The 21,958-nt window shown below is 40.4% G+C and overlaps 1 protein-coding gene across 1 annotated transcript in view; it reads right to left on the bottom strand.

The window, feature by feature from the left end:
• csmd2 (CUB and Sushi multiple domains 2) overlaps positions 1-21,958 on the bottom strand; it is a 573,225-nt gene that overhangs the window by 279,980 nt on the left and 271,287 nt on the right. The window contains 1 exon segment of the mRNA XM_033045391.1: positions 7,063-7,265. Coding sequence (XP_032901282.1) covers positions 7,063-7,265 — 203 coding nt within the window.

Consider the following 21,958-nt stretch of genomic DNA (forward strand, 5'->3'; position numbering starts at 1 on the left):
ATAAGGGAGCGGCCATTTATTACTGAGATGAGGAAAAGCTTTTTCACCCAGAGAGTTGTGAATCTGTGGAATTCTCTGCCACAGAAAGTTAAGAGTTGGATATAGATCTCAGAGCTAATGGAATCAAGGGATATGGGGTGAAAGAAGGAATGGCGTACTGATTCTGGATGATCAGCCATGATCATATTGAATGGTGGTGCTGGCTCGAAGGGACGAATGGCCTACTCCTGCACCTATTTTCTATGTTTCTATGTTTCTATGTAAGCAAATGAGCAAACTACCTAACCCAACACTGCCTTCACTTCCCCAAGACAGTCTAATCTTCAGACCAACTCATGTTGTAGATTAACCTTAAGAATTCATGCTTTCATATTTCCAAGAAATGCCAACCTTTGCCAAAAAAGATTGACCTCATTAGAACTTCTACGGCTGACGACAGGTCAAATTTCTCTCCTGTGGCCAGAGCTCTTGAAGTCCGGCCCAGCCAGAGCCGGCAGATCTGTTCCCATAGGTAAGGCCAACACTGTGGGCCGGTATCTAGGCCCCTCCTGAGCTCTGTTGCTCTAGCAAAACAGATAATGCAGCAAGGCTTTGGAACCAAGGGTGCCTGAAAATCGGTGGTGGATCTGTACGTACTATCCTCTGAATGAAAAGTTGCCTCTGAGATCCCTCTTAAATATATCCAGGCACGGAAATTGCTATCAAAACATGGGGGGGGACACAATTTCATGGCGGCCACACGCACACGCATGCGCAAACATGCGAGGCTTCGGCCGTGGGCCCTGTGGACGGTAACATCGGAAGTTGACCTGGTTGGTGACTGACTCCGAATTCGAGCAACAGAAGCTTCGTCCACCCCAAATCGTGGGGCTTGAATCGGCCTGTTCACGGGGGCTTTCATCGGCCGGCAGGGACTTCAACATCGGGAGTCTCGATCGCCTCGATCGCCTCGATGCAGCAGTTTCATTTTAAGCCGCGCCGGGCGCTGAAAGGCCCTGCAAACGGGCCGATTCAGCCTTTAGAAAGCATCTGATCAAGTCCGGATTGCAAAACATGGGGGGAATTGTCCCCCACCTCTCAAGCACGTGTGTCCCCTGTCCGCCCTAGGATTTCTGCCCATGAATATCCCCCCTTACCTCAAACCTATGCTCTCTAGTTTTTTAATCCTCTACCCTGGGAAAATGACTGAGCATTCACCTCATTGGTAAAGTGCTCCTTCACATTTTATAGTCAGCTTGCCCTATGATAACACAAGTCTTCAATGATAATCCAAAAATCATTCAAAAATCTCTTGCTTTCAATGGTAATGTGCAAAAGGCGTGGGCTGTAGATTATAACCTAGTTCTTTAAATAAGACACTCCAGAGAATTGGTCAGCTCCCAATTTCTGAGTGTTTCTATTAATTTATATTTAGGTTTTCATAGATAAAAAATAAATTTCCATAGTTTTTAATAGATTTTTGAAAGTATTAAAAAAATGGTTAACAGGCAATAGAGCAGGAATGGGAATCAACCAGATTTCAAATATCCAGGGTCAGGCTTTTCATATTCACTTAGGGAGTCTGCACTACACAAGGCTTGTTCATGAAACTTGGCATCTTGCCTTCTGGAGGTAAACTATGCCTGGAGGCCCAGCAAGTAACAGTAGCCTTTGACATCTGGCGAACAGTAAGATTGGAAGCTTGCTGGCCAGTAGATCTGTGCCAATACCACATTATGGCTTATATATATTTTTTAATTTAGACAATTTTTTTTAAAGGAAGGCAGAGTTGAATAACATAGTTCAGAAGGAAGAGAGTTAAAGGGTGTTTTTTTCTTTAATACTGTTAATTGAAAATTCTGTTCAGTCGTGGCATTGTTTGCTTTGTAACAGCTCACACAAATGGGTAAGCAAACGATATTTGTGTTGAAGTTGGCCTCCAAAGATAAGTTCAAGAGATGTTACTCAGATATCATGTACAGATTCTGTGCTTCATACCACTAAAACAATACTTTACTATGGACAATGCTTTGGGACATATACACGGAATAATTTCATTGCAGGCATCTGCAGGAGTGAGAGGTGATATCTTCAGGGCTTGCAGTTGGACATAGACATTAAGATTGGGCAGTAGGCTGGTCAGAGAGATGATCACCCTATTATTTGGGGTTATGATGCTTAAAAGTTCCCCTGCCAGATAAGGTCGGTCTACTATAAATTGTGGAGAAGCATAGCCTTATGAAAGCCTATCCTGTCTATAGATTCCGAGTGACATACCCACATTGAAACAGGCCATTCAGCCCTTCAAATCAATGCCGACTTTCAAGTATCTACAGTATCTGTCTATCTGTACTAATCCCATTTGCCAGTAAATAGATTTTCAGTTATTAAAATATAAGGGGCATAATGTGCATCAAATCAACGTTTTGCATTAGCAGATTCTGTGCTCAGAGGACCAGATCTATTTCTATGATTCTGTCATCCATGCACAAAGGGTTTGTGAATATATTCCTTTGTGCAGCATAAAGAAAACATGCGAGCTGACAGAAGTTCTCTGCTCTGATCCGCTCATTATCGGACCTACTATTGTGCACAACATCTCTGGAAGAATATATCTGTATCATGTAGACTCCCCTGATTGTGGATATTGGCTGCTGCCAAAGTAACGCCTCTCCCTTCAAAGGGAAAGGTCCGCTATGCTCTCAAAAGACTGATTAGAGCACCTTTTACAATATCACACTTCTCACTTTATACACACACAATAGTGCAAAGTTCTTTCAGCATCAGTAAACACCTAGAACACGTCTTTCATAAATAGGTGCTTCAATTCCGATTAAACTGCATTTTCTCTCTCATGTTTCAACTTAAAGCTCGTTGATTTGTACTGTATTTCCCTTGAGACTTACTTAGGCAAATTTGGGCTGAAGTGAATAGAAGCAATAGTGCTGAATGGGTTCTGTAATAGAATAGGTGAGGAAAATTAAATCCTTTTAACTTTTCTGTCATTCTTTTGATTTCATAATCCTTCCTGTGTTTTCGCAGGAGCCGCAGCTTCAGAATCATTGTTTTGGTTCAGAATATAGGTTCACATACAAATATATAAAACAGCTTTCTAAAAAAGTGCAGTACACTAATTAATGTATTCTTTTTGAGCACTCCTGACAAACACAAGTATTTGCTAACACATTCCACCTACTTATATTCTAATCTACTGCACATGCAAGTTCATGTTTCTCAGAATATTAAATGATTGTTACTCTGCAAAATTAGGTTATCCAACTCAACCACCAGGTCATTACCATAATTATCGGTTCTATGAAGGCTTCCAAAACACTGCTTAAAATAATAATCATATATTCATTGATACTCTACTCAAGAAGCTCGACATACTTGAATTCTAATTTTAAGATCAGTCGGTGTGCATGAAGAGGCTACTTTTGTTTGCAGCCAAAATGTAAAAACGTGCTTTGCAAAAATAATCACCAGTAGTTATGTGGGGATTGCTGAGAAGTCTAAAATGTATTACTTCTGAGAAATTGATGATTAAATGGATTGCATTATTGTAGTCTGTCAGCAGATAATACAGAGGCTGAGAATCTGAAAACATCCAGTTGATCAAGTAGCTGGGCATTTCCTTGGATTTTACCAGTTGCCTAAACTGTGCACATGTAATGTGTAAGAAAGAACTGCAGATGCTGGTAAAATCAAAGGTTGACACAAAATGCTGGAATAACTCAGTGGGTGAGGCAGCATCTATGGAGCGAAGGAATGGGTGACATTTCGGGTCGAGACCCTTCTTCATGTGACGTTTTGGGTCGAAGTAGGGTCTTGACTCGAAATGTCGCCCATTCCTTCTCTCCATAGATGCTGCCTCATTTGCTGAGTTTCTCCAGCATTTTGTGTCTACCTGTGCACATGTAATGTTCAGCTGATTTATCTGTCATGATTTGAAATACAAGATTATAGAGAGTGCATTTGCCTGGGATCGGTAGACACAATATATGTAGGGATGCCTGAAATTCTCCAATGATTTCAGGGAAATGATTAGTTTCAGATCCTCTGGGGTTTGAATGTAAAGAGTGTGGAAACACAAAGTCTGGAGGGCTACCCAGAGATAGAGTAACAGTGGGGCAGAGTGCTGAGGTAGAAACAAGCCCCGATATTGCTTGCAACCTTGCAGAATTTGAGATTGGAAGACCATTAACACATTAATGATTCAAGAATCTCTAAAACGGCCAGGTATTAAATGCAAGAAAGGCACAGATATCTCTGAAAACCAGCTACCAAGTAAAAAAAAGCCAAATAAAACATTTTAGGCATGAATTTTTTATTGTCAAAGTTGGAGAGTGGGGCAGTGAAAGATTATTGATTAACATAAGGGCACAGCTTTAAGGTGATATGGGCAAAGTTGTATTACACTGCAGGTGGTGAGAGCTTAAAATGCACTGCCAGAGTGATGGTTGAAGCAGATACGTTAGTGACATTTAAACTACTATTGGACAGGCATATTGGATGTGCAGGTATTAGAGGGATTTGGATTCCGTTCAGGTAGATAAGCGATGGTCTTGGCATCATGTTCGGTATAGACATTGTAGGCCGAAGGGCCTGCACTGTTCTATATTCCAACTCAGACTCAGAGTCCAATCAGATGGGAAATTTGTGAGTGCAAAACAGAAAATTCCATTTTGAAACATTACTGAAACCAGATAATAAATTCCTCTTTCAACGTTTGATTGTTTTTCACGTCACAAAGTCAGATATTACATTAATATTATCATATGACAACTGATGCAGGTATAAAGACTGGGTGATGTATCACCAAAATATATGGAAATGACTTCACAAATAATTAATTAATTTAAATTGTGGTGGTTAGTATAAAATTCGCCCTGTGTTTGATCAGGAATATTTTTTTTTGTTATTTTTGGTTGCAATGTTGAACAGGGCAGCATTAGTTTAAAATAGTTGACAGCTGTCACAAACAGATGAAGGATTTAACATCCCAATAATTTTCCTTCATTGTCAAAGAGTCTGAAGCTAAATGTAGTTTAAACAAGGTTTAAACAATGTTTAAACTCGTGTGAAATGTGACAGAGCGAGCTGTCGTGACTATGTCGGAAGATCATAATCTTTGGATTTTCAAATGTGTTCAGTTCTTCAAATTTTTAAGACTGGAATTCAACCACAAGTTTGCTATGGTCAAAAGTTCCTTTCTGAGTTTTCAAACTGAAAATCATCGTAGTTCTCTTTGTGCAGAGAAATCTTTGTGCTTTTCACACAGTGCTTACAAAGAGCATTGATTTCGATTTTAACAGAAACAATATTAAAATAAAATAAAACCAAAAAATATATATTAAAGTAGTTAGCTTGAGTATAGTAAAGACATTTCAAATATAGTATCTTATATAAGAATCCATGTTCTAGCAGGATGTGTTTCAATGGGGAAGTGTCCTGTATCTCCTTCATATTCCTTCATATCAAATAGAATTTTCGAACAAAAGTAAATGACTACTCAAAATATCAACCAAGACTCTACATGTAACTATACAGTCAGAAGCTTTTAAAATAGGTAGAATGGACGATGCTAAATAAAATATGAGTGTAACTGCTCAGCAAGACTGTGAAGTAATAAAGTCAATGATGCTTTATAAAATGATGAAATGAAGATAGTTAATTGGAATCAACCTGGTTATTATGCTTATTGAATGAATCAGAGAGTGCAAATCTCATCAGATTAATTTACAATCTTGGAAAGTGACACACTTATAATTCCGATTTCCAATTGAAATATCAGCATGTTTTTATTCTCACTGAAGGATTACAGTTATTAGTTTAGTTTAGTTTAGAGATACAACGTGGGAAACACGCCTTTCGGCCCACGCTGACCAACGATCACCAGTATATTAGTTTGATCTTGGGGGCATTTACAGAAGCCAATTAACCGACAAACCTGCACATCTTTGGAGCATGGGAGGAAACCACCCAGAGAAAAACCACGCTGTCACAGGGAGAATGTGCAAACTCCACACAGACAACACCTCAGGTCAGGATCAAACCCAGGTCTCTGGTGTTGTGCGACAGCTACTCTACCATTGTGCCACTGTGCCACACTCTTATCTTAACATTAATCTTAGGTAAAGAAAAGAGTGGATAGAAACGGTCTTTAATGCTTCTTTGAGATTCTTCGATAAGAGTACATCAAATATTAAAGAAGAAAAAGCCACTTGAATAACGAAGTCAGTTCCTTTCAATGATAATTTACTACTTAGTAAAGATAAATGTTTAAATATCCGATGAAAGCTTTGCTCAAAATTTGCAGAGGGTACTCTGAAAGCGACTTCCAATCCCATGATCACTACAATCTCAGAGGACAGCGGCAACTCGTGAAAGGCCTGGATAGAGTGAATGTGGAGAGGATGTTTCCACTTGTGGGAGAATCTAGGACCAGAGGCAACAGCCCCAGAATAAAAAGATTTATCTTTAGAAAGGAGATGAGGAGGTCAAAGGGTGGTGAATCTGTCAGTCTTCAGTCAGAGGGTGGTGAATCTGTCAGTCTTCAGTCAGAGGGTGGTGAATCTGTGGAACTCGTTGCCACAGATGGCAGTGGAGGTCGTCAATGGATATTTTTGGGGTGAAGATTGACAGATTCATGATTAGTAAGGGTGTCAGGGGTTATGGGGAAATGGCAGGAGAATGGGGTTGAGAGGGAAAGATAGATCAGCCATGAATGAATGGCGGAGTAGACTTGATGGGCCGAATGTCCTAATTCAGCTCCTCAAACTTATGAACTTATGTATGGATTTGCCACTACCAGAAGTTTCTCCTTTATTCCTAACAACCTGATATTTAAACACATGCCGGTCTATTTATTGTCACCGTTCCCTACCCAAAAACCTTCAGCAAAAGGACTGAAGTAGCTTCAGAAGCAGCTCACCATCGCCTACTAAAGAACAATTTACAGGCAGGAGATAAAGGCTGGGTTCTGCAACCGTACTCACAACCAGAGAAATTAATACATTTTGAAAACCAGTGACTATTGTGTCCGGTGATGCTGTTGATAACCTCGTTGTAATGTGCACATACCTTGAAACTGAATGGCGAAGCCCTGCTTGCTGGTGAAGAAATCCGTGTCAAACTGCAGCGTAATGGAATTGAACGTGCTCTGGATATCGGGAGGCAGCATAGAGCCACTGATCTCCCGCAGGAGGATGCCGCTCTCCAGTGGTCCATCCCAAACCTTCAGAACGTCATGAATAGCTTCTGTGTGGAAAACTAGGAAGTGGATGCTGAAGAAAAAAATAACAAAACAAGATCATTCTGAGGGGAATTCTCTGATTTTTGTTTCACACTTTTGGTACATACTTTTCTGGGTGGAGATCGTTACCCTGGTTTTTACTTTTACTGTGCTGTCTCCATCGTCTATTTATTGCAAGTATTAACATGCAGCAACAGTATTTTACATTTCAACTCCAATATCATGATAGTTTGCTGTGCTACGAAGAGTACAGGTTTGATATTTAAAAGGAATTCCCCATAATTAAGATTACAATATATGTTCCAAAGAGTTAAACTTACTGTAGTTAAAAACCTGATTGAATGAGAAGAATTTACTTTCCTTTTTGCCGACAAAGCGAAACGTTTATGACACACTGAGTGAAAATCCACGACTGCTCACTCTGATTATGCTTTTGATTGCATTCATACACCACCAACCTCTAGATTTTAAAAGGTACACAAAATTGCTGGGGAAACTCAGCGGGTGCAGCAGCATCTATGGAGCGAAGGAAATAGGCGACGTTTCGGGCCGAAACCCTTCTTCAAATCCTGTCTAGATTTTAAAAGGTGTGCACCAACAATTTGTCCTGGGCCAACCACATTCAAGCTAAGGCCAAGAAAGAATATCAATGCTTCTACTTCCTCAGACTTTGGAAGTTCGGGCAACGACAAGTACCAACGTCTACTGCTGCATTGTAGAAAGTATCCATTTTGGATGCATCACAACGTGTTTTGGCAAGAACTCTGCTATAAGACCACAAGAAATTGCAGAGTTGCGGTTATAGCCTCGTCCATTGTCACTGACTAGTGTCCATCTCCACGTACACTTCACATTGCATTGGGGGGGGTGGGAGATTGCAACCTTCACGTGGTTCGCCCTATTTCAACGAATGCAATCAACCTGGCGTGCACAATCAAATATGATCAAATAGAACAAATTGTCCTACAACTTTAGGCTGCGCACGCCATACGCAAGAAGAAGATTGTATTGGGAATGCAGCCAACATAATCAGCGACCATTTGCACCTGGTCATTCCTGTTTCTTCCCTCTTCCATCAGGTAGAAATGACAACATTACCATCAGGTTCTGAAACAGCGTATTCCCCACTGTTATCAGAATACTAGACAGTCCTCTCATAATCTAAAATTCATGATCTTCAAACATATCTCACTTTTGCCCTTTTTTGTGACTGCATTTTTTCTATAGCTATAATGCTATAACATTGTAACTCTATATTCAACACTAGTATTTTTTCCTCTTTGCACCACCTGTTTACTTATATTTTACTTGATTATACTCATGCAGGGTATGAATTGACTGGAAAGCATGCAAACACCATTTTCACCGTGTCCCAGTACACATGGCATTAATAAGCTAATACCAATACCAATATACTGGTAATCCTTCCTCTTCCATCTCAATCCTGATGCAGGGTCTTAACCCAAAATGTTGACTTTGATTTTTTTTGTCTCCGCAGATGCCGATTTCAGAATTCTGTGCTTTTTAAAAATAAAAAACTGGAAATTTTCTGAGTGATGTGCAATGACCCAGAAATCGTCATTATTCTTTTCACTCATGCAGAAGTGATAAATAAGGAAATGGAATTATCTTCAAACAAACTTGACCACACAAATAATGTAAACAAATGGAAATGACTAATCTATGAATATGCCCAAGTACAAATTCAGGTCTTAGTCAGAATTATTTCTCCAAATAAAAACATATTTTCACAAGGGACACCCCATATATTCCTCCAAATATTCTAAACTGCCTGAGAAACAGCAATACTTCAGTCCCCCTGTCAGACCGGGAAGGTAAATTACATATATTTTCAAACATGAGCATTTTGTTTTCCATCGATCCTTACTCAACAATTTTTTCTTATTTCAATACTTGTGGTAAAACATTTCACTATTGCAAATCATTATCCAAACAGATCAAACATATTGTCTTCCTTCTTTTCATAAGATTATCTGCAAAGGCAGATTGAAACAACAGCTTTCCCATTACAGAGGTATTGTACAGTCTATCAATTACATTGCCCTTGTATCTCCTTGACAGTCTTTTATATTGGACAGATTATGCTGACCATTTTCATGACCATAGGCATCAATTAAAATGGTCATCTTTAGTGCATGTTTTGCTGAAGAACCATCTTTGTTGTCCTTCTTTACCACGAGCTTGACCACCCTCAAAATGTACTGATTTTAAAATTGTCCCAAACGCATTTTAGGAATTTACCACTTTCTTTTCATGTAACTCTCTTTCGAACTCCTCAAACTATTCTCTGTCATTATGTAGATGGGGCTTTTTGAATCATGTTGACCGATTTGCATCTGTGTGACCCTCCCACCAATTTCCACAGAGGGCAGTGCCAAATGAATACACGGCATCAGTCTTTGCAAGAAAGGGTGAAGTGAATGTTATGGAAGAGGGAAGAGCATGCAATGATTGGTCTTAGAAACTGAGGTGCAGATTGTTCAGAGTTTGACAGCACTTGGGACATTGGCACAGGGGTCAAATTTTATGAAAGAGCTAATGTCTGTATCTTGTTCATCGACAACTAGTTTGATCCTCAGAAAAAAATGACATTCCTTTGGAAAGGAGTTAAGAATCTCTTCAGTCAAAGGGTGGTGAATCTGTGGAATACATTGCAACAGGCGGTCATTGGGTATTTTTAAGGCGATCATTGGGTATTTGGGAGATTGACAGATTCTTGATTAGTAAGGGTGCCAAGAGTTATTGGGAAATGGCAGGAGAATGGGGTTGAGAGAGAAATACAGATCACCCATGGTAGCTTGGTGGAGTAGACTCGATGGGCCAAATGGCCTTATTCTGCTCCGATGACGTGAACATGTATTCTGTAGTGGAATTTAGTGGTATTAATAAGAATAAACTGCCTGATGAGATTTTTGTAACAGATAACATGGTTACAACGTTGCAGCAGCCTTTGATCAATGCTCATTCAATTAGGAGCAATAAGTCCCCACAACTACACCAAATACATGTGAAGTTATGCAAGAAAGATTTAAGTAAACTGTTGACTCCCAGGACATAAAAGAGACATAGGCTTACTCCATCGACGAAGTGTGCACTGCAAGGGCCAGGAAGAGAGCAGGTCAAATCATCTCTGAACCCTCTCACCCTTGCCACAAACTCTTTGAAGCACTTCCCTCTGGAAGGTGACTCTGGACTGTCAAAGCTGCCACAGCCAGACATAAAAACAGCTTTTTTTCCACGAGCAACAGCTCTACTCAACAGCCAAAAGTCTGTAGCCTTCTTTTGCTCTGGTATTTTATTTCATTCTTCACATGTTTAAAATATAATGTTTTAATTGCCTACTGTATATTGTGTTGTTACATGCGAGCAAAGCACCAAGGCAAATTCCTTGTATGTATACATATTTGGCTAATAAAATGTATTTGATTCAATTCAATTACCCACTGTGGTAATGTGAGTGCGATGATAGATCAAGTCTTGTAACAGTATGTTACAAGAGGAAATGTGGCTACTGATAACAGACCATTGAGTAAAAATTACCTTTGAAGAGCTGCAACATCAATCACTTGGTAGAATCAAAGGGATGCATATTATAATCAGACACTGACATGGGGCAAGGATCCCATCCCAGATTGCTCAAGTAACACTAGTTATAAATTTGTACATTGCTCAAGGAAATGATCATCTTTGATCCAACCTTAGAATTGGATAATGCAGTAATCATGTAATCATGCTTACAGTATAGTAATCACTTTATCAATTCTGCATTTTGTCATCTCAGATATCTGGACTTGCACGACTCCTTGAAAATGCTCAATTAATTCATGTTTTGAATGATTATTGTGGAGATATAGATGGGAATTACTTTTCCCATAAGAATAGGCAAGGAACAAAACAATGAAATAATGGCCAAAATTTAATATTCCTTGCTCAGATCTGTTGGAGAATTGCATGCAACTGTACATTTTTCAATTCTGGAAGGATGTTAAGACCTTGATCAGAGTTTCAAAAATGTTTACCAGTATGACTCTAATTATGTCATCTTTGCTTGGTACAGGTAGTAACGCGGTAGCTGTGTTCCGAAGCCTTGTGTGTTATAGAAAATCCCATTATAAAGGCATTTGAGTCAATGGGTGAAAGGGGCTTAGGGGCTTGAAAGTTTCAGACTTGCAATATAGACACTCCCTGATTTATGTAAGGGTCAAATTCCATAAACCCTTACGTAAGTCCAATTTTACGCAAGTTGAAATAAACTTAAAACTAGGTAGAAACAAAGAACAAAAGATGCTGGTTAATATACAAAATGACACAGAATGCTGGAGCAACTCAGCAGGTCAAGTAAGCATCTCTGGAGAAGATCGATAGGTGACATAATGGGTCGGGACCCTTCTTCAGACTGATTCAGTCTGCCGCATTACTCCAGCACTTCATGCTGTTTCACCTTAACACTAGTTGGCAATGGCGCTGGTCTGCACCAGTGAACCTTCTTCACCAACTGCCACACAGTTCAGTTGACGTGGCTGAAGTTGCGACACATGTTGCAGGCCCTAGTCAACAGCGCTATCTTCAGGCCTTCCCATCGGTGATGGCAGCCAGAAGAAAGCCCTGTTGGCCAGGGGCTAAATTTTCAGTAGGGGCTGTCAGCCAGGGTTTGCAACATGAGTAGGGGCTGCAACAATAGCTACGTGAACTGGACGGTGCGGCAGCTGGTGAAGTGGCGCTCACTGGTGTACCTTGTGGAAGATGTCATGACCTGGCCAGGAGTTCCTCACCATCACCGCCCTCGTTCGCAGTAGCTGAAACTGGAAGAGCAACAAGTCCACGTGACACTTTTATATCTCTGAACCGTATGGAAAGCCCTCGCCATCTCACCGTTGCAATAACATAGATCATTAAGAATTTCATTGTTCTATCTGGGACATATGACAATAAAACACTCTTGGCTCTCTTGATACTCTCTCTCATTCAGGAAACGGAATCACCCATTGTGAATTGTTCACGTAACTCATAAATTACGTAAATCGAGGAATGCCTGGAACAACGTTATTTTTCTTGCCAAATTCTCAAAGTTAGGATCTTGTCAATAATAATAACCACTTTAATTACGGCAAGCTAAAAATACTAAAGACTGCATTTTGTTTGCTGCATTATTTAATACAGCACAAGAGTCTATAGCGTGATGCATGTTCAACCTTGGGATTCATGGCTGTAACCTTGAACTTCACTTTTTAGCTTTGTCTAGTTCAGAGATACAGTGCGGAAATAGGCTCTACCTCTTTGGCGAGAGGGAGGAAACTGAAGATCTCATGGCGTCACGGCGAGAACGTACAAACTCCGTATAGACAGTGCCCATAGTCAGGATCGAACCCGTGTCTCTGGAGCTGCAAGCGTTGTAAGGTAGCAACTCTACCGCTGTGCCATCGTGCCGTCATTGATGACCTTTACACCAGCCAACTGCTATCTCTAACTTTTGGAATTCCACATTTATACACAAATATGGGAATCCCAAATTTACAGGCACAAACATAAACTATGCTGGAAGCTCCACGTGAAATATGGCTTAATATGTTTTTTCTTGGAGCAGAGATATTGACAGAGATATTGAAAGACGTGAGACGTTTTAACAGAGGCTGCGAGACACAAATTCCTTTGTCAAGGATATCAGTAGTCAAAAGGTTACTGGTTAAAAACAATTGTCTCAAATCCAAAACAAAAAATAAAGAATATTTCCCACACGAAGGGTTGTTAGGCTTTAGAAGTTACCATGTGAAAGGATTGTAACCAGATTGCATACCAATTTTGCATGCATTTGATTAGGTTACAGGCCACAGGAATGGAGATATAGAATTAAGCTAGGCAGATTTTTCGAACAGCACAGGCATGATGGGATGAATGCCCTCTTTCCGTGCTGTAATCCTCCATGAATTACAAAGCTGTGTTTTAAATGGTAGGCTCATCTAAAACAAATGGTCAGGCCATTCAGTGAACAACTTGCTCATCAGTAAAGTCTGATCCTTTTCCAATCTTAGTTATTTGCTATTTTCCAACACAAATTTCTGCCCTGCATTACAACCAGTATCAGCACAAACTTAAAAAGGACTGTTATGTTGTGAATGTCTCCAACTCCAGGCTCCATCAACACTTACAATGTACTTGTCAGCATGGGACAGGCATGACGGAAACATGCGCTGCATGCAAACTTCGTAATGGATCGCGGATAATGACAAGTCAAAACTCTACAATCATTCTGATGGAAGATTATCAAAACATCAATGGGAAATCTGGTTCTCACTGCCCACACACTGCATGATCTGTTGTGTATCTCCAGCACTTTGTTTGATTTCAGATGTCCACTATCTGCTAGAATTTGCTTTTTGACTTCTACCTCTCAGTTTAGCAGCGTTAGTTTGACTGAGCCCATAGTCATATGCAATGCAGTTCATAGACAGGCCCCTCGCCAACTAGTCCATTCCAACCAGGGATAGTCCCATTTCCCCCCATTTGGCCCATATCCCTCTTAAACCCTTCCCATCCAATATATGTCCAAATGGATTTTGAAAGTTGCAATTGTGTCCACTTATATAGCTTCCTCTGGCAGCTCATTCCAGATATGAATACCCTTTGAGTGAAATAGTTCCCCTGGGGTCTCTCTTAAATCTCTCCTCACTCACCTTAACCCTATGCCATCTAGTTTTAGAATCCTCTACCCTGGGGGAATAAAGACTTTATCCATGCCTCTCGTGGTCTTAAGGTTACCCTCACCTCCATAACTTCAAAGAACATGGTCCCAGCCTATCCCAACCTCTCCTGACAACTGAAACCCACATGTCCAGGTAACGTTCTGGTGAGTCTCTGCTGCACCCAAGTCCAATTTTGTTCCTGCACATTGGCTAAGTAAATACATAGAAAAGGCATCACTCCATCACTGCAATGGGAGAAGTTAGCATGGTATGTAAAGTTAAACGGTTGAACTTCTTTGGAACGAATATGAAAGAATGTGACATTTTGAAAGAATATTAGAGATATGCTGTGATAAAACTCCATGGTGCCCAGTCCCTATAAAGATCTTAGCAATCAGTTTACACCTACCACAGTAGATGGCACATAGTTTGTTTGGTCATTGACACTTTGCCACATATGATTAACGATAAGCTGTGACAGTACACGTGATGGGACGATATGTTAAAACAAGAAAACGTTGATGGTTTTTAAATAAGTGCTATTCACCAGAGTGTCATTTCTAAAATTGGTGCTGCCAAAATAATACAACCTCAGTCTCTCATATTAAAAAAGATTTTTGAAGATGAAACTCTCCTTTTATGAGGAGCACCACGTTGACTTCACCTTATAAATGGTTTCGGATTCAGTCTTTTCTTTAAATTGGGTCATGAGGCTTAATTATTAACTTGGTTCGTTAATCAAAGGAACAGAATGAGGCCATTTGGATCTTGAAGGCTGCTCCATCAGTTTGCCTGTTACACCAGCTGTTATCATTTTCAGTCCCTTACATGCATATCCACCTTCTTTCAAACAGTTCGATGTGCATTCACATTCTTCTGCATCAGTGCTTGCCACATTTTTACAATCATGTTTTTTTTCAGAATTTTTATGGAAGGTTCATTGTGCTTAATTTTTTTTCCAATTAGAGTAATTCCTTATTCATCACCTCTACATTTATTTCAACAATCTATTCAGAAAGTAACCCCTTTATTCCTTAGGAAAACATCATGACACATTACCCATTCTTTTAAAATCCTGGCACAACCATTCATCTGAGGTGTCACTCCGGTGAATAGTTGAGGGATTTACTCTGAACCCATTTCGTTACCAAAAGGGGGGTAGGTGCTCTAATATTCTAAGCTGTGTCACAGAGGAAATGTTACCTTAGACCAATTCTATCTCCTTGTTTCTAAAACCGATTAATATTTCACCATTTAATAAATAGGAATATGAACCTCCCCTGGACTGCAACCTTGACGTGGAGGACAGGTTTGTGTACTCCAGTGACCCAGAGAGTTATGTCTGATAGGGTTTCATATCCCTGGCAGGTTCAACCAAACCGGACAGGTCCCGGGTGAGGAGGCAGACGAAGCAGTCTCTGGTCCTCCAGGTTGGGGGTTGGGCGTGGGGTTAACTACCCCACCCTGGAAAAAAGTGTGAGTTACAGAAACATTGACGAATGAAAACCAAATTACACACTTGGTTGAAGAAGGTGCCCCAGCGATGGGGAACATGACGCTTCCCAGCCAAACCTGCAAGGGCGCTGGGAAGCTGACACACCTTCTGGCACCGAAGAAATCCATCCTTCATAAATTTCATAAACATTAAATTAGTATGCAGGGACATCAAATCCTTCATCCAACTCGCATTATAAATAACAATTTAACAACTTGTTTTATTACATTGCAAAGCTAATCATGCCATTTCTCTATCAATTCACTACCACAGATTCTTTATCATTTCAATTATGTTTATTCCTATTCGTTATTCCATTTGCAATTATCATTTTGACACTTCTTCAAAGTCCTTTCAATTTTCATTTTTTTCATCCACGGAACATAATCATATTTCTGCTGTTGCACAATATACCTCAATAGGGAGATATTGCCATTAGATTCTAAGAACAGGAGTGTTACAGGTGAATAACACTAAGTTAGCATCAGGAAAAACTAGAATTTAAAATATCATTGACATGTCAGGAACATAATAAGGATGAAAATGTTTCCTGCAACTCACAACTAAAACTATTATTGTTTGCTCCTGTAATTAAGGTTGTTGACCAAATTTAACGTATTGCAGTATACTACCATCTAATTAATTCTAACCATGCCTGCATCAAATGTTCCTGCACTACTTTCATTTCTCCTAATTTGAATAGGCCATTTCTGTTGGATCCTGAAAGCCTCATCAAGCACACACTAAGTCTATCCATTAAACATAAGTGCACCAAACAGTAATGAAAAGTTTTCAACAATCTTTGACTATGCACAAATGCAATGGACTTTCTAATTACAGTGCCTCCTATCACAATTATAGTGGCAGGGAGCTATGTGATTTCCCAGTACGAGACTCTTATCTCTAAGATACCTCAAATATATTAGTTACATTAAGTGTCCTTGAATGGTTCAAAACATGTGTGCAATTACCTTTTTTCGCAAAATCTCTGATCCAACATCAGTGATCACTAAAGCCAAGCTATTCCTCTCAAGGAAGTTAGAAGATTAAACCATTGAAATGTGTGAGTATTCACAAGGTTTGGATTATGTTGAATCAAACATTACAAAATCCATGCTATCCATTGTGGGATCCTTCACACATCCAATAAGGATTGTACAATGAATCCCAGACACGTGTGGTGGTGCCCTGCAATATGCTATATAACCTGGACATCGCCACCAACTTTTCCAGTGACACTTCAGTGGCTTTGCTGTTTTGGGGCCAGAGCTTTGAAATGTACCAATGAAAACTGGTTCTGAACAACTAAAAGGAGGACTCGCCAATAGGTTGTAAGACTGATCTTTTATTGGTGTCAGGTAGCATCTATTTCAGTAAATACATTGATTCTCCTTCAGGTTCCCCACACCCATACTAATTCCCCATCCACGTCCCTTTGGTTATGGTTGAAAATTACTTCCAAACTGCATTCCATTAACTAAGCCTGCAAATATCTATTTCTGTAATTGCAAACGTTAAATTACAATTATCGGCAATTAGTCTCTAAATCACATTTTCAAACAGTTTCTGTTTTCGCCCTTCCATCAGAATAACATCCCAGTTCTTAATCACATTTTTCTGCAAATATTCAGTAAAGTGTTAGGATGGGTTGACTGCAATTAACAACTCAAAAATCGTTTTGTAGCATGAGGAGTTTGTACTATAAAAGGATGATTAATGAGAATCAATAACAGTGTATACAAATAATCATATAAATATAGGAGGAATAGCCTATTTGGCATCTTCTATTCCCCCACCACCACACCCCCCACCCCCCACCCCACCACTTCTTTCCCCACCACCACCCCCTCCCTCCCTCGCACCTCTTTGAGTGCTGCCATCAAAACAATGGCCCATGTTCCTGTATCCCGTCATTTGTTAATTACCAAAAATGTAACTACCATTGTTTGACTGCAATCAATGATGGAGCTTCTGCAACACTTTAGGGTCAGAACTCCAAAAATTCGTCATTCATTCATGAATATTTTTTTCTCATTTTAATCTTTAATTGCCTGCTATTATTTTGGTCCGAGACTCCCCCACTAATGGAAGCATCCTCCCAGAGCTTACTATATAAAGTTGTCCAGAATTTTGTACACCACCTCTCCTTCCTTTAAGATCTAATAATCCCTGCAATGACAGACCAAGAATCTGGGCAATTCTTAAAGTATGGAGACCATAATTGAACAAAATGTACCAAGTGCAGTTGACGTATTGTGGCCCTATATCATTGCAAACAGCAGAATGCACAAATCAACCCACTCTCCCTCCTCTGCAGAAGAGTCTGAGGTGCCCACCATTCCTCATCAGCTGCCTCTGAAATTCTAAAACTAGAGTAGAAGCAGGCCATCCTGAGGGATTAGCTAAGAAAATAGAAATTATCGAGAAACAAAGAACTGCAAATGCAGGTTACTACACAAAAGGACACAAAGAAGGATCTGAGGAACTGAGTCAACCCAAAGCGCACCTAGCCATATTCTCCAGAGATGCTGCCTGACCCATTGAGTTACTCCAGCACTTTGCGTCCTTTCATGAAAAATAAATTATAATAAGTCATCTTTACAGTTGTGCCCAAATCTTGTATGATAAATGTTAATGTAACCTATTCGTTCTTAACTGGCAGTGCACCTGCATATTAGTCTTCAGTAGCGTGTGTACAAGGATACTCCATGAACATCGCTTATCTGACAGATCAAATAATTAATAGACTGCGTCCACGCTAATGTAAACCAACAAATAAAGTACATTTGCAAAAGTAATCTGTAAATGTTGCCAATGTAATTGTCCCATACGAATGTGCTTCAATACAAGTCTTGTGTTTTGTGAGAGGGGAAAGGTGTGCTTCATTTCAGAACCACATTCAGCTCCTGGACAGCTGGGTCTGAGGCTGCCTTCAATGTGGACTCTTGGCTCCAACAAAATATTCTTAATGATCAAAATATTCCTAATGAGTATGGAGATTGACACATCCTTGATTAGGAAGGGTGCCAGGGGTTCTGGTAGAACGCAGGAGAATGGGTTTGGGAGGGAAAGATAGATCAGCCATGATTGAATGGCAGAGTAGAATTAGCACATGTTGTGCATACTAGCAGCATGTTAGTATGCACAACACATCCAAGCTGGCGATATGCAGAGTACTGCCCTGCCTACTACAAATTCAGAAGGATCAGAAGATGGACCGAATGGTCTAATTCTTCTCCTAGAAGTTTGGAACTTATGGTGTACCTTCCACACCTCTGCAGACCATAACCAATTCAAAGATAATTTAGTTTCAGCCTATTGGCCTCATCAGCAATGGCCTCAATTATATTCCAGATTATAATTCCAGCTGACAGCCATCTTGTGAGGCCAAGGGATGCGCCCCTGGTTCCTCTCTAAAATTGAGGGTAAAAAAATTGAAGGGTAGCTACTTTCCAAGTCAGTTCATGTCCACAGACAGGATGTACTGCGCATAACATATCCCCAGCTCTCTCCCACAGTGCAATATGTCTAGTATAAATTTGAATACTTTAACTAAGATTCAATTCATTAGATCGTGCCAAAAGAGTGAGACAGAGTGAGACAAAAGAGTAAAACTGAAGTGACATGACCATCTCTGCGTATGAAGTTGTTTCCCGCCATAACCTTTCTCCTTGTACCATTCAGTGCTGAATGGAAAACCTAGTCATATTAATGAGGCGCCAGCGAGAAAACACAATAACACACGGACAAGTAGAAATAGAGCTGCAATGCAAAGTGACTGAAAGAAGATGTGTGAGCTGAATCCCTGTACACCATCACAGCCATTTAAAAAAGCAATTTGAGGAGGTGGTGGTGATATGTTTTGCTGTCAGCTGCAGGGTACAATGATCAGGAGATGCTGCTTTCAGTCCGTTGCAGTATTCACTTGATTAAATTCATGCCCATTACTACTCTCGGCTGTCCAGAAAATTTCATAAAAACTAGTTATTTATGATTCATCAGATTGGGAATTTACATGTAAAGCACGGACACAGTGTAAAGCGCAGACACAGTGAAAAGCTGAACTGCCAGAAGACCCAGCTTCAAGTAATAATATCTTATAGCAACCTTTTATTTTTGGTACATTGAATTAGAATTCTTGAACCATTGAAAAGTTCATTATGATGACAATGCAACCACAGGCACCCTTCCCTTTTAGTCTCTATTCATTAAATAGTTTTGAAAACAAACTTTCACTTACACTAATGCACTTTTTAAAATACTTGATGTGCCATTAATTGAAACTTGAGGAAGAGGCTGCGCTTCAGGGGACGTGCAGTGAGATGTGATGTTGTCTACACTAGAAGTGCTGCCAGTTATCATTTGAGTTTGTCACGACTTTTGCAACGGTTGCTGTGAAAGGATTGCTGTGCTGAAGGCCTTGCATTGGTGCAATCTGTAGGGATCATCTAATAAAAGAGCACTGCAGTTCAACTGAAAGGAGAGACAAGTTGTAATATGGCAAAATATATATTTTTTAAGTATGGTCCTCTGCCTGGTGGTGTGTAAGTCAAACCAGGCCTGATTCTAAGGTAGACACAAAATGCTGGAGTAACTCAGCGGGTGAGGCAGCATCCCTGGAGAAAAGGAATGGGCAACGTTTCGGGTCGAGACCCTTCTTCAGACTGATGTCAGGGGAGGGGACGGGACAAAGATATAATGTAGGTGGAGACAGTAAAGGGCCTGTCCCACTGTACGAGGTAAATCAAGAGTTCTCCCGAGTTTTTCCCTGATTCAAACTTGGAGAATGTCCGTAGCGGGTCCATAGGAGTTTGTGGATGTCTCGTAGCGGCTCGTACGAGTAACGGTAGGTACTCGGGAAATCCGGTAAACTCGTGACGATTTTTCAACACTGTGAAAAATGTCCACGAGTAAAAGAATACTTGTGATGAAAAAAATGGTTACTTTTTACTCGTACGAGGCGCAAGGACTCCTCGATACACATGATTCTGATTTCTGCCCTTAGTTGGATAACACACATCTCCACATTGTGTTTTATAGCTGGTTTTCAACCTCTTCAGTCTGAAGGTCTCGACCCAAAACATCACCTATTCTTTCCCTCCAGAGATGCTGCCTGTCCTGCTGAGTTATTCCAGCTTTTAGTGTCTATCCAGTTTAAACCACCATCTGCAGTTCCTTCTTACACTATTTATTAAGCGAAACAAATCCCATTCTCGTAATTTTATTCACCTCAACTAAATCTTTTATTCACCTCCGTTGCTGCCGAGAATACAATCCCAGTTATCAAATCTTTCTTCAAAGATGCTCTGTGTCTACCTGTGGATCGGGGGAGATGAGGGTTAGTGACCCGGGGATCCGGGGGAGGTGAGGGACACTGACCTGGGAGTCGGGCATCGGAGCGGAGCTATAGCGCGAAATTCATCCACGCGGCACCGACGGCCCCACTCACACGGTCCGCTCCTGGCTCTGGGCCGGGGTTAAAACTCCATGTGGTGTGGACAGAGCGGCCGATGAAGGTGAGGGTGGGAGGTGTGAGCGTTGCCTCGGTGGGGAAGGGGGGTGAGAGGGGGTAGGATGGAAGGGGGTCGGTGCTGGGACCACCGCTGTGTCTCACCTATCACACCATCTGCATGGGAATGTGAATGCGGGTGAGGCAGCATCTCTAGAGCGGTAGACACAAATGCTGGAGAAATGCTTGGGTCTGAAGAAGGGTCAAACTCAGACATAGATGCTGCCTCACCCGCTGAGTTTCTCCAGCATGTTTGTCTACATTGCCATTTGAAATAGTGTGCGATGGGCTTAACGGGGAATCCGCCGACAGAAATCTATTCTCATTGGTGAGTGTGGAGGAGTGTGACTTTATTTATTTATTTATTTATATATAACAATATTTTTTTGAGCGTGAGAACTTCTGTCATCAGCGTGAGAATTTCTCAAATGCGTGAGTCTCATGCTCAATGCGTTAGAGTTGGCAGCCCTGTATTACTGAGTCAAACACAGAAAAGTGCAGCCTTTCCGTCAGGTCCCTGCTCCTTCTGGTGAATACGATTAAACACCACCAAGCTGCAAGTTATCAATGCCAGCACCTGTATCTGGACTATTATTTTTAACAGGCTCCTTTCTCACTTCGGAAAGTTAATTATTTACAGAACTTGTCTGTTGCTTACAGCAATTCTAAGAAAGTGCACGGTATCTCAAGCTGAATTTTTAAAGAAAATAACACCTCTAATTTATCACCTCATTTCTATTCTAGTTTTGCTACATCATTTTATTGAGTTTCGCTCGTTGTGATTCACTGCATCTCTAAGATATAACAAAATATGACATATTTGGCTGTGGAACAGTGTCCAATTTGTGCTTCTTTCTTTGAGGTTTAACATATTATACATTGTAAATTGCTGAGATTGAGAGCTGAGAGGTGAAAGGACAACTTGAACTTGGCAGAAAAGAAGGCGAAACTAAAATTATGTGAAAAGAATCACGGGTCAACAGGCAATTAAACTAAAATCCATTAAGATTATGCAAGAA

This window comes from Amblyraja radiata, chromosome 27 (genome assembly GCF_010909765.2).
Source record: "Amblyraja radiata isolate CabotCenter1 chromosome 27, sAmbRad1.1.pri, whole genome shotgun sequence".
Classification (NCBI taxonomy): Eukaryota; Metazoa; Chordata; class Chondrichthyes; order Rajiformes; family Rajidae; genus Amblyraja; species Amblyraja radiata.